Source organism: Echiichthys vipera (genome assembly GCF_963691815.1).
Source record: "Echiichthys vipera genome assembly, chromosome: 5".
Taxonomy (NCBI): Eukaryota; Metazoa; Chordata; class Actinopteri; order Perciformes; family Trachinidae; genus Echiichthys; species Echiichthys vipera.
In genome coordinates this window covers 14,022,909-14,035,294 of record NC_139830.1, presented here as the reverse complement: position 1 = coordinate 14,035,294, position 12,386 = coordinate 14,022,909, and the positions used below count along the sequence as shown (strand labels likewise).

The 12,386-nt window shown below is 41.5% G+C and overlaps 1 protein-coding gene across 1 annotated transcript in view; it reads right to left on the bottom strand.

Moving 5' to 3' along the window:
* Positions 1-12,386, bottom strand: part of LOC310947411 (rho guanine nucleotide exchange factor 17-like) — a gene marked incomplete at its 5' end in the record, with an annotated part of 37,986 nt that overhangs the window by 14,422 nt on the left and 11,178 nt on the right. Inside the window, 2 exons of the mRNA XM_083914200.1 lie at positions 3,435-3,512; positions 11,481-11,693. Coding sequence (XP_083770326.1) covers positions 3,435-3,512; positions 11,481-11,693 — 291 coding nt within the window. The remainder of the gene's footprint in view (positions 1-3,434; positions 3,513-11,480; positions 11,694-12,386) is intronic.

Below are 12,386 nucleotides of genomic sequence, written 5' to 3'. Positions count from 1 at the left end.
ATGCCATAGTAACAAACAGATCAAGCTGCAGTCAAGTAGTTAGATCCAAATGCTGTCATATCATTTCATGCCCTTGTATCCTTCTTTTCTACTAATAATTTTATTTCCTTTTCTTTCTTTCTTTCTTTTTATTTTACTTGCGTTTCAAGGTCATCTGATTTTTACACACACACACACACACACACACACACACACACACACACACACACACACACACACACACACACACACACACACACACACACACACACACACACACACACACACACACACACACACACACACACACACACACACACACACACACACACACACACACACACACACACACACACACACACACACACACACACACACACACACACACACACAAGCTGAGAGACTAGAAATTCAATTTACTGTCTGAAATGGACTCAGACCGATGTGACCCCAAAATCCAGTCGGCTGTGACTTCATGACACACTTGATGACTAATCCAATCTGCTGAACAAAACATTCTATATTAAATGAAGTTGGGACAAAGTGGGATTTGTGATATTTCAAAGCAGCAGTGATTCAGTTTCCTTCAATTAATTTATCATGGAAATATGTTGCATAAGAGCTCAGTTAGATTGTTCCACACAAATAGTTTGATAAAGACAGGGCTTTTTTTTTACTTCTTTGATAATAAAGATCTTTTATTAGCTTTGAAAGGCCAAAGTATCTTCTCAAATGTCATTGTGATACGAAACATGTTACTATAATTGTCAGTGAGCTAATGAGATTAACTGTGAGAGCTAACGCTAACACGGCTGATTTGAATGCTCGGCTCATTATCAAGCAGGTGAAGCTTGTCAAGGGCTTGATAACGAGTAAGGAATTAGAATCAGGTGCACTGGGAGATACCTAATACATGCAGGGCAGTAGCTCTCTCCGAACAACGTTGGAGACCATTAGATCGATTGTAATCTCCTTTGAAATCAACTGAGAGTACTGTAAGAGTGTTTCAGTCCTTTTGTGGTTGAAAGTGTGATTCCAGTGTCGATCCTACAGACAATCACTCTGATGAACAGATAAATTAGCCATTAACCACACAAACAACCACTGCTTCCATTATAGATTATAATTTCACCATTTTAATGCAGCAATTTATTTTTTCAATTGTTTTGTTTTACAGGGGCATAATTGTCATAATAGCCTTAACAGTTTGATGTTCAAATAAACGTGTATGGCAAACACGGCTTACAAGAAATAAGAGTAATTATGCATTGGTAAGAATAAGAATGAAGAATCGAGGGGCGGCTGTGGGTCAGAGGTCCCTGGCTTTTCCGGTCCACATGTCGAAGTGTCCTTGGGCAAGACACTGAACCCTGAATTGCTCCCCGTGCTGTGCATGGGTGTGTGAATGTGGTGTGAATTGTTACATTAGATTAGATGGTTTGTAGATGTCCACTGCCATCAGTGTGAATGCCTGTGTGAACGGGTGAATGTGACAAGTAGTGTGAATGGCCCTCATTTATCAAACGAACGTACGGCAGAAAAGCGACCATTTCCAGGCAAACTTCGGCATTTATCAATTTGGACGTGAGCGGGAGCTACGATCAAATCTCACGTCAGGTCTGAGATCGTGTACCCAAATCTGAGCCTGTGGGGGGGCACACACACACACGATTCTTTTATATTTCAAAACATCTCGGCTCAAGCCCCCCGCGACCCCGACAGGGACAAGCGGTTGAAGATTAATTAATTAATTAATTAATGTGTTGGCGCGCAGCTGCAGGAAGGCGCACTGCAGAGCCAAAGTCATCTCCTTGGTAAATTGCATTAAATCAAACAAGGTATCAGATGATTAACAACTTGGTATGGTTCTTCTAGGTGAAAAAGGTTATCCCCTAACAGAATACCTAATAACCCCGCTGGCAAACCCTGCTACAGAGCAGGAGCGCAGGTTCAGCAGTGCGCACACACGCACACGGGTCACAGTGGAGCTTCAGTGGAGTGATTCGGGTTGACTGCCTCCGTTATTCTTTTCCATACAGCGTTTTTATGGGCCCCTTTTATTCCACTCTTAAGACTGCCAAAAAGCACATCTTTATCTTGCGAGGCGAGGCCTCCGAATCAGGAATATTTAAGGGCGTAACATGTTAATGACGATCGAATTCAGCCACTGCATTTATCAAGGCCCGCTCATTCGTACGCTGAGATTGGTCAGATACGAATGTTTCATAAATCACGTGTGTCCTATCGTACGACCAATTCTGCACTCAGATCTGCGCCCGTTTTCACGCAAGATTGATAAATGAGGGCCAATGTGTCTTGAGTAGTCAGAAGACTAGAAAGTACAAGTCTTTGCAAAGAAATGCACTTAACTCTATTGTTTTCCATCAGATCATTAATGATTTCTTGATGCCTTGTTTGGTCACTCCAAAATCCAAAGGTATTAAGTTTAGTAAGGTATAAAATAGAGGAAAGAAGGAAGTCTTCATATTTCAGAGGCTGAAAACAGCATTTTCTATCATTTTTTGCATGAAAAATAACTTTGACGATTATTCAATTATCACAATAGTTGGCGATAACTTTTCTGCCGATCGGCCAGTCAATTTGTTTACAGAAAATTTCCCAAGTCCAAGGGGGGAAAAAAATGAACTAAAAAGAGTTGGATTTCAACTTTGGACAGCGCTGCTGTAGAGCTGTCTCAGGTGTACCACATCTGACACCCTCTTTCAGGGATATGCACTCTCACTGCAGTCACCGTGGTAACAATTACTTTCCCTGTGTCGCCATGGGAACACAGCCCAGGATTATTCATTTGTGGCCACGCACACGCACACGCACACGCACACGCACACACACACACACACACACAGAGAAAAGTCTGAGCATGTGGGATGTGCGTGCACTATCACACACACATTTCACACAGAAAAATGCAAGCACACACTGTTCGCCCACACAGCGAATGGCGACAGGTTATACAACAGGTAGGGAAGGTGAAGTGCGTGCGTGTGTGTGTGTGTGTGTGTGTGTGTGTGTGTGTGTGTGTGTGTGTGTGTGTGACAGAGAGAGAGAGAGAGCCAAGATTTGGGGTAAAGGTTAGTCAGCTGTAGGAAGAGATAGGTATTGGATATAGGTGAGTATAGTGTGTGTGTGTGTTTGTGTGTGTGTGTGTGTGTTTGCAGATAATGCTGATGACAGTGAGATGTGATTAGGGTAAACAGATTAGTCTGACTGAATGACAATAAGTGGATTATATAACACCTTTGTTACCTACATTGGTTTTTCAGCTCCTCAGCAGTCTGTCAATCCACAATGTTGTGTGTGTGTGTGTTTGTGTATGTGCGCATGTGTGGTGCCACAATGCTCAATAAGACTGCATGTGTCTGTCAGTGAGCATTTCTCTCTTATTACACCAGAGATGTAAGAACTGTGTCGTTGTGTCTGTGAGTGCGTGTTACCTGAATGAGACTGCGCAGTGACTCCACGTACGACTGCTCTGTGTCCAAGAGGGTCATCATCACATGTTTCCTCATGTCCTGTGAAAACAGACGAAGAAGAAGGTCAATCATCACTGCATTTAGATTTATCTTTACATCATTAGTTATCTTTCTACTAAAGGATGTGGACATACAGAACAGCACCCCAACACTGACATGCACGAGTCTTCATCCTAAATGTTATTACAAATGTTCATGAGTTTAAATATGGAATGAAGTGAATTTAGTGAGGTTGGATTTTACCTTTTCGTAATACACAGTGATCTTGAAAAGCCTTGAAAGGCCTTAAAGCTTGACTCAAGGTCAGTCCAGTGGTCGAGAACTAAATGTTAGGTTTTTGTGTTTAAGACAACACAGAGGTCTCACAGGGTTTTTATTCTTCAGCACACAATTGTGGTGTCCTGGCGCTCCAGTGAATGATAAGCCTATGTCTGAACTGTTACTGCAACATCCCCGCTGCTATTCCCATCAGGAACATTTGTTACATGTCACACCCATGTCTCTTTCACCATGTGCCCAGTCTGTGCTTTTATTGTAACAGCTATCCATTTAATGAAAAAAAATATTTAGAAACAAGCGATGCTTTCTATCTGCGTCGAAACCTTCACATGGAAACCTTCCATGTTTACAAGACACAAGAACAGAAATGGGACTCTTCACAACACATGACAGATCAGTCTATGAAGACTTACTGAACATGCGCAAAAACAAACACACACACACATACACACACTCTCTCACTCTCTCTTCTATTATAGCCATTTTTCCACTGCAGGAACCTTTCCTTGAACTCAGAATCTTTACATACAGTATGTTTTGACAGGAACCGGCCCTGTTCAGACTGACCCCTGTTCCTGAGGTACGGCTTTCTTTTGAATCTTACTAGCGAGATTAAGAGAGTGGAATAGAGTGGAATAGAGTATGATGAGCAAGAAGGAGTCAACATCACTGAATCCTAACTAACTAACATCACTGAATCTTAACTTTATATGTTTGCACTTTGTAATTGGACCTTTTGCCTTTCTGGCATTTTAAATCTTCCATTTCTACTTCTGCGTGTCTCCTTTCCAACATCAGTTGCACAACACAGAAACAAAGATCAAAGATCATCAGAAGCTGATCACAGCTGTCTCGTTGTCTTACTTCTCAAAGCACATTATTGTTATTATAGGTCATTTGCCCAATCTTGGAAAAGTAAACGCTGAGTACTTTCTGAATTAAAACTGTTGGATTGAAATACTAACTCTTAAATGTAAACTGTGCTATATTTTAATCATTTCATTTTTAGGGAGGCAAACGCAGGAAAGTCTGCAAAGATAGTTTCCATTGTCACAGAGAGAGAGAGAGAGAGAGAGAGAGAGAGAGAGAGAGAGAGAGAGAGAGAGAGAGAGAGAGAGAGAGAGAGAGAGAGAGAGAGAGAGAGAGAGAGAGAGAGAGAGAGAGAGAGAGAGAGGATTAGAGGTCACTGAGGCCAGGAAGTCCACAGAGTCAAAGCATGACTCAGCTGTTGACTCTAACAATGACTCATGATCTATGGATGCAAGTGAATGAGCCTGACACATTAAGTCAGAGAAGGAAAGTGAAAGTGACAGATGAAGGGAACAAGGGCAGACAGAAAAAAATCTAAAAAAATTAAAAATCATGTTAGATTTCGCAATTTTTCTCAGAAAAAAAAACTGCGTAAAGGTGCAAATCAATCCATCTTTTCTCCGGATAAAATGTGATGAAGTACGTTTGTGTGTGTGTGTGTGTGTGTGTGTGTGTGTGTGTGTGTGTGTGTGTGTGTGTGTGTGTGTGTGTGTGTGTATGTGTGTGTGTGTTTGCGCGTTGTGTGTGTATGTGACCAAAAATAGAGAGGCGGAAGAATAACAAGGGGAGTATATAAGGATCAGGGAAAAAGTCAGACTTATTATCTCAGGGGTCTCTGGTGAGACTCCCGAAATATTCTCGTACCATACATGACCTATAAATATCACACAAAGCCACAGTCAAAACCCTATGGTGCATATGTAACCACAATGTCTCTCACTGTCTTTTCATACACACACACAAACACAGAGGATTTTTTTCCCTCTCCCTTGCTCCCCTCTGCCAGCACCACTGTGCCCTATAAATAATCGTAACAATAACTTCCCAGAAAGGCCATGTTTAGTGTTTGGCATCTGAAGGGATCCCAGGGGCGCTGTGGGGTACCACCGGAGGGTGAAAGGAGGTGTGTGTCATTGAGTGTGTGTGTGTGTGTGTGTGTGAGTGAGTGAGAAAGAGGGAAATGAAAATGATTGAGTGGAAAACCTGCCTTCTAAATGATTGTTTTTGACCACGAATAACTCAACTCTTTTGTCACGTAATTGTTCCTAAAATCAATGTTTGCTTCACAGAGTGAGGGATTCAGTCCAAGTCTACTCTGCCCTGAGATATGAACACAAACACAATGGAAGCAAAGGAATAAATACCAGGCGAAAGATGGCTTAAGAGGGAAACATGCAATACCACAGTAATCATCCATCTATACTCCCTAATTACCCTCCAAATACGGACACCCATTCATTCAAAATACATCTTGGCTCAGTCCCCTGATAAAGTAAGCAGCAGTCCTGCAAAACTGTCTGAACTCAAGTTTATAAAGTGTTATTTAACTAGACTATTATCAATAGGAATTAACAATTGAGTTGCTAATCTTTCTAATCGTAGATTTCCCACCTGCAAATCTAAACAGTCTGGCTTCAAACAGGTTTGATTTGTTTGTCGACAAACTCTGACAGAATTGCACCAAAATTAAAGATGCAAACAGCAAGAAAAGCTAATAAGACGGGCAATATTTTTAGGAGAATTGGATTCAATTTGAAATTAAAAATAAACTATAAATGATCTTCAATGGACTTAATGAACTCTCCCGGTTTGTAGAAGTTGTCACTTTATTTATGTACCTCTTTCTTGTAAATAAAGGCAGTTTTTCTTAAAAATTAATCATTTAAAATGTTTAAACTTTATGAGAAAATAATGGAAAATATCCATCACAATTAACACCAGGGTGATCCCTTCAAATTGCTTGTTTTTTTTCTGATCAGCCCACAACGATCAATAAAAAGAGTAGAGAAAATAGAGGAATTATTATTTTATGATCAATTAACTATTATTATAAAAAAGGTAGCAAATCCTCACACTGGAATCAGCAAATTTCTGACGATATAAATGATAAATATGATCATTATCACAAATAATTTGCTGTCTGGCAATTGCTTAATCAATTAACTGAATAATCCTTTCAGCATTATATCTTACAATCAATCCCTCACCCACTGTGTCAACAGATGATCATTTGTTGATAATGATGCTATCAAACATGGCGCATGGCTGCGTTGCTAAACAGTCATAGTACTGTGTGTATTTGGAACTGCAGTAGTGCCATCTAAGAAATAATACAAACTGCAGTATTTATGTACTGTACAATATGTGTAGCAAAAGCAGGATTTCCTTGGTAGCTACAACTGCAGTGATACATTCCGTTTCTGTCAGCATCTCTTGACACATGCTGCACACACACAAACCCCCACACAGCTGCCTCTGCATGAATATCTCATCCAAATTAAATCTAATTTCCGATGATCAAACCGACGAATGCAGATCCATCCTCTCTTTCTCTCGGCTGCTGAATCATTATTTTGATATCAACCAGAGAAAGACACGCAAACAAAATTGACTGCTTTCACTACAATACAGGCAAAAAAGCACATGCGCACACACACGCATGCAAGTGATCAGTAGAGCTGTTCGGTTGATGATGATGGGAACAGGAAGACGGGGAATAACACATGTAAGTGTGTGACAATGAGGCAAAACAAGAGGGGAAATGTTCCTCTGTTCTGTCCTGTCCTGGTCGTCTTTATTAGATCACACTCACACACGCGCACACACAGAACAGAACATGCTAAAATAATGCTAGGAATGCTAGCTTCATTTTGCTAGCAGAGTTACTATAGGAACCCCAGCTTATAGGCTGAATGGTTTCAGGTTGGTTTTGCACAACTGTAGAGCTGAAGTCAAAGACACTCTCAGAGCCATCTGAGTCAAGCCTCAGACCAGAGAGACGAAGCTAAACTGCCACAGGTGTGACAGAAGTTTAAGAACACAAACAAAGGTGAAACTAATGACATTGATATTTTTTGTTGACCTGAAAAGTTGTCTCAGTGATATCAGTACATAAGTGCAGAGCAGCAGCCAGCATGACGGAGTCTGGCTTTGACCTTGAAATTAACATCGAAGATCCCCCTCCCGCCACTTTTAAATCGTTTGAGTTGTAGCATTTTCGATTTGGTCATGAAGAGTACTGTAAGAAGATCCCGGCAAACACGAGCACTATGCAAAGAAACCTACAGCGCCACCACAGCTCTCTGCTAAAATCAACTGCACCTGTAAAGAAAATACTCAAAGTTATGTGGTCTGAAAAGCAAGAATGTGTTTGTGTAATTGAATCAGCCCCAAAACAGCCCGAGCTAAGATCTGTTGAGAGAGACAGGTCTGTGCATCGGCCTGTTCTTTTGAGAGGGAATTCACAGAGTGCCACAAAGAGCGAAGGTATGCGCATAATATGCAAAGTAACAAGTATCCGGTTATTCTTTTCTCACAGACACAATCGCAATCGCAATCTCAAACGTTACTTTGCGGTAGGGGTTGTTGTAGACTCTGGCACTGCGGTAAATGTGACAGGATAGATGGCTCACAGGATTCAGCCCATTAATTAACAATGGAGGAGATCTAAGAGGACACCCTTGTATGTGTGTGAGAGAGAAGTGTGTACAATGTGTGTGTTTGTGTATGTGTGAGAGAGTAGTACAGCATGTTCTCATATGTCCCTCTGCGAGTCCTGGCGTCTTGATAATGGTAGGGACACAGGGGGTCCATAAAGTAAGTTATTCCTCACAACTGCAGCCAAACATTACAGCATGACAGTAAAGACAACATACACCAGAGTCAGAGAGCAGGCTAATGTCATTTGTGTTTTACTGTACACAGCAAAGGTCATGATGTGTATCAACTATGTAATGTAATTCTGTCTTTGTTGTTCTGTACACTGTCATATGGTGCCGCTACTACTGTACTGGATTTACTTTTTGTTTGTATAACAAAAATGTTCCTCCAAGCTTTTATGTCCGAAGGCCGCTAAATGAGAGAGACTGAATGCCATACAAGGTGTGATTCTACAGTTGTATCCTGCACGGACAATTTAGTGTTATTTTTTTTTGCCAATAAAGGACTGAAGTTCCCAATCATTCTTTCTTCAGCTGCTTTCAATTTTGTGCCATCAAATATTTTGTAAGGTCGATTTTCTATTCTCTCTGTGACCTCCGCTGCCGACAAAAAGACTTGGACACAGCTGTAAAGAAGGCAGCTGCATTGATTTTGAGCACAGGCGCATACAACTCCTCACAAAAAACAATTGCCAGCAAGGTTATATTTTTCCCTTTTTTGTTATTTTTGTTTGTCTGTCCCTTAGTTAGCAGATTCTCTCAAAAACATGGCATTGTTTCCCACACAGGTGCACCAAAGCTAACAGGAGAGGGGAGGAGATGTGAATCACATAGTCCTAACAGGTGCTCTGATTAGCTAAACTAATCAAAATAACCTTTACCATAGGTGTGATGAGCCTTTAGTTAATCTCCATGTCCTGCGCTTACTTAAATGGAAGAAAAATATTTTGTATCTGATTATCTGTATGTGTATTTTGATGCAAAACCGGATACAAATTTAAAATTGACCTATTTATAAACAGCATTTTTTTCCTATTATCAAAATAATAGTGTAGCTGGTATGGACAGACCTCCAGATATGCAAACTGATATTGGCAGCATCTTTAAATAAGTTAAATAAAAGTTTGGTTAGGTTAGGTTTAATAATTGTTCGACATCTTGGGGAACACGCAAATTTGTTTTCTTGTCAAGAGTTGAGGCGATCTGACACAATAGCTGGTTAGCTTAGCATAAAAGACCGGAAGCCGGAGGACATGGCTAGCCTGTCCAATGGTAACCAACTTAATTTGATCTCGTTTGTTTGATCCTTACAAAAAGTGAGGTGTAAAAACGACAATTGGCTCTTTTCTTGGAAAGGTGAACAACAACACATGACCATAGGGGCCAAGAATGAAAACTGAGGAGAAAATGCTGAACCTGTGGTGTGACCTTATTGTCATTTTCTTTCAATTCCTTGTTTTTATATATCCCCAAGTTACTGAATTATGTATCTCAACATCATAAAATATACTGGCTGTACATCCCCAAACGCTGCACTATTTGAGGTCTGAGCGGAAGTTAATTCACTAAGAACGACAGCTCTTTCCCCTCATCTCATCGTTGCCGTCACACATCTCCCCCCACTGCTGCCTTCACCCCCTCCTCCCCGACGACTGTATCCCCTGGCAACAGCCTGGCGAAAGCAGCAACAGGCAGCCTCTTCGACCAAAGAAAGAAAAAGAATCCTCATCACCCAGCTCTTCCTCTATTCATCCACACGCCTCTGCACAACACTGTCTGAGTGTCTTGCTTCACTTCCTCTTCAGGCCTTTTAACAGGTTATGTAATTCTGGCATGCAGATGTAAGCAACAGCGTGTGGATGTGTGTGTGTGTGTGTGTACCCCTTATTGTCATTTTCATTCCTCAGACTGCTCTCACCCACTCTATTACTGATCAATAGTTTTCTCTCTTTCAGACGTGCACGTACAGACTATTGATCCACCTCCCGACTCCTCCATCATCATCACCTCTTCCATTCCTTTCCTCTTGTCCTACTCTTTCCTTTCTAATGCTCCTGGAATTGCTCTCACCTCATACTCACACAGTTCAGTTAATAAAACAATCAATCTTAAAAGGTGGGTAATTAGTAGAGGTGTTCTGAAACTGTTTACTTCGTCCCTATACCAATTCCGTCTACCTGAACATGCATATCATTTAAACAATTTCCCCCTGGGATTATTCAAGTATTTCTGATTCTGATTCAGCCTATACAGAGTATAAATCTGATACCAGTATGTTAGAACTAAAGCCTGGCATTTCGCTAATGTTAGCTCTGAACCAACGTTACGTTCTGTAGTTAGCACAGCATGTGTTGTTTTCCTGTGTTCCGTAAATGAGCGATCATCACGTGAGAAATTACTGAAAATCTATTCTTCTAAAAACAGTAGTTGCCAGTGGCAGAGCAGCACAAGTTGCTGTAGGCTACAGTTTTTGAGTGGCAAAGAATAATTGATTTCCAGAAAAACATCCATTTTACAGTGAGAGTTAAACTACTTTAATGTTTTTTTAGGGGCTAATGAATTAGGTGATATTGGCTCTCTGCATAGAGATAGGCCGTATCAGAAGCATTTTTTCCGCCGATTGTATCTGTTATATCTGAAATGCCGACTAGACCTCTGCTGCTTAGGTTTGCAGTATGTGAGAGTGCGTTCACATGTGGAGGTAATCCAAAGTGTGTTTGTTGATTGCGCTTGCCTCTCAAGCATACATAACTCGAGGTACGTGGCAAACACGCAAAAAGAAAATTCTTCGAGAGACGCCTTAAAATAAATTACACTTAAAATCTACCAAAGATACTGTAACTGGAGATCATGAAAACACTGGACATTGAGTGAAGATTCATGTCACAGAAGGTGCTGGAAATAATCGTGTGATTCACTCAGCTCTAATTCTATTACAGAGAGAGATGGAGTGAGGAGGATCTGAAGAAAGAGAAATTATCCAAGTAGAATATAGACGTGCTCAAACAAGGAATGTTCTATAAACATGAAGGAGATACACAGAAAAACACAAAAAAAATGAAAGAGGAACTCAAAGAAAAGAAGCAGAAGAAGAATGAGAAGCAGAGCAACAAAGGAGGCTGGATTGAGTGAAACCTAAATTGACTTGAACAGGCAGGTGATAAAGTCCTAGATACGCAGCCAAGGTGCAAGACAGGGACCACACACACGCACTCACACACAAATCTCAACTGCGAAGAAAGGAAAACGCCTCGTCTACCTCTCCGTTGGGGCTTCCGGCAAAAAGTCCATTCCCATTCAAATTCCCGCTGGAGTTCCTGTTGTTGTTTCTTAACTGATCCACAGCATCTCTGTCCACCACTTCTTCTCCTCCTCCCTCATCTCCTGTATTCTCTCCATTCTCATTCATTTCCTCCAGAGCAATGCTGAACTGGGCAAGGGTTCGAACCATCTGCAGCATGCGGAGCAGTCCCTGTGCCCGAACGCACGCTCACTATGACACATAGACACACGCGGAACAGCCAGAAAAACACCTGCAGGGTTTTTTATCTGTTTGTTTACTCACACAAACTCGGTCTTCATGTCCGCAGAATAACGGTAGATAAAAAGAAAAGACAGCACCTGAGGGTCGAAAAGGGATCACCACCTTTCCTCTTATTCACGACATGAAATAAACATGTTCCTTCCAGTTGTTTTTTTCCCCCTGTCCTCTCTTCTTCTGGCAACGGATCCTTTTTTTTTTTTAATAGTTCAGTCCCTCAGAAAGCAACCTCTCCGCAGGAAAATCTTCTGCTCTTCCGTAAATTGAGTGTTGTGTGTCAAAGTGTGTGTCCTGTTTTGTTCTCTTCTGGGTCTGTTCAGGTAGGCTCAGCTGCGCAGCTTGTCTGTCACAGCGCGTGTGTCATGCAGCGCGCACACACACCGTATGAGAGAGGCAAAGGAGAACGCTTCAGCATGTATGCGTGTGTGTCTGATCTGTTGCTACTGCATGGATGATGTAAGCAAGATCTGAGCGTTTGTCGAGATGTGCATGGACCACGGGACAGATTAAAAAAGTGTGCGTGTGGGTGGGTGGGTTGTTGGGTGTGTGAGTGTCATGCCCCCCCCTCCAGTGTGTAAAATGAGAGACAGCAGGCAGGGCAGACGCTCATGGCGCACAGCTAAG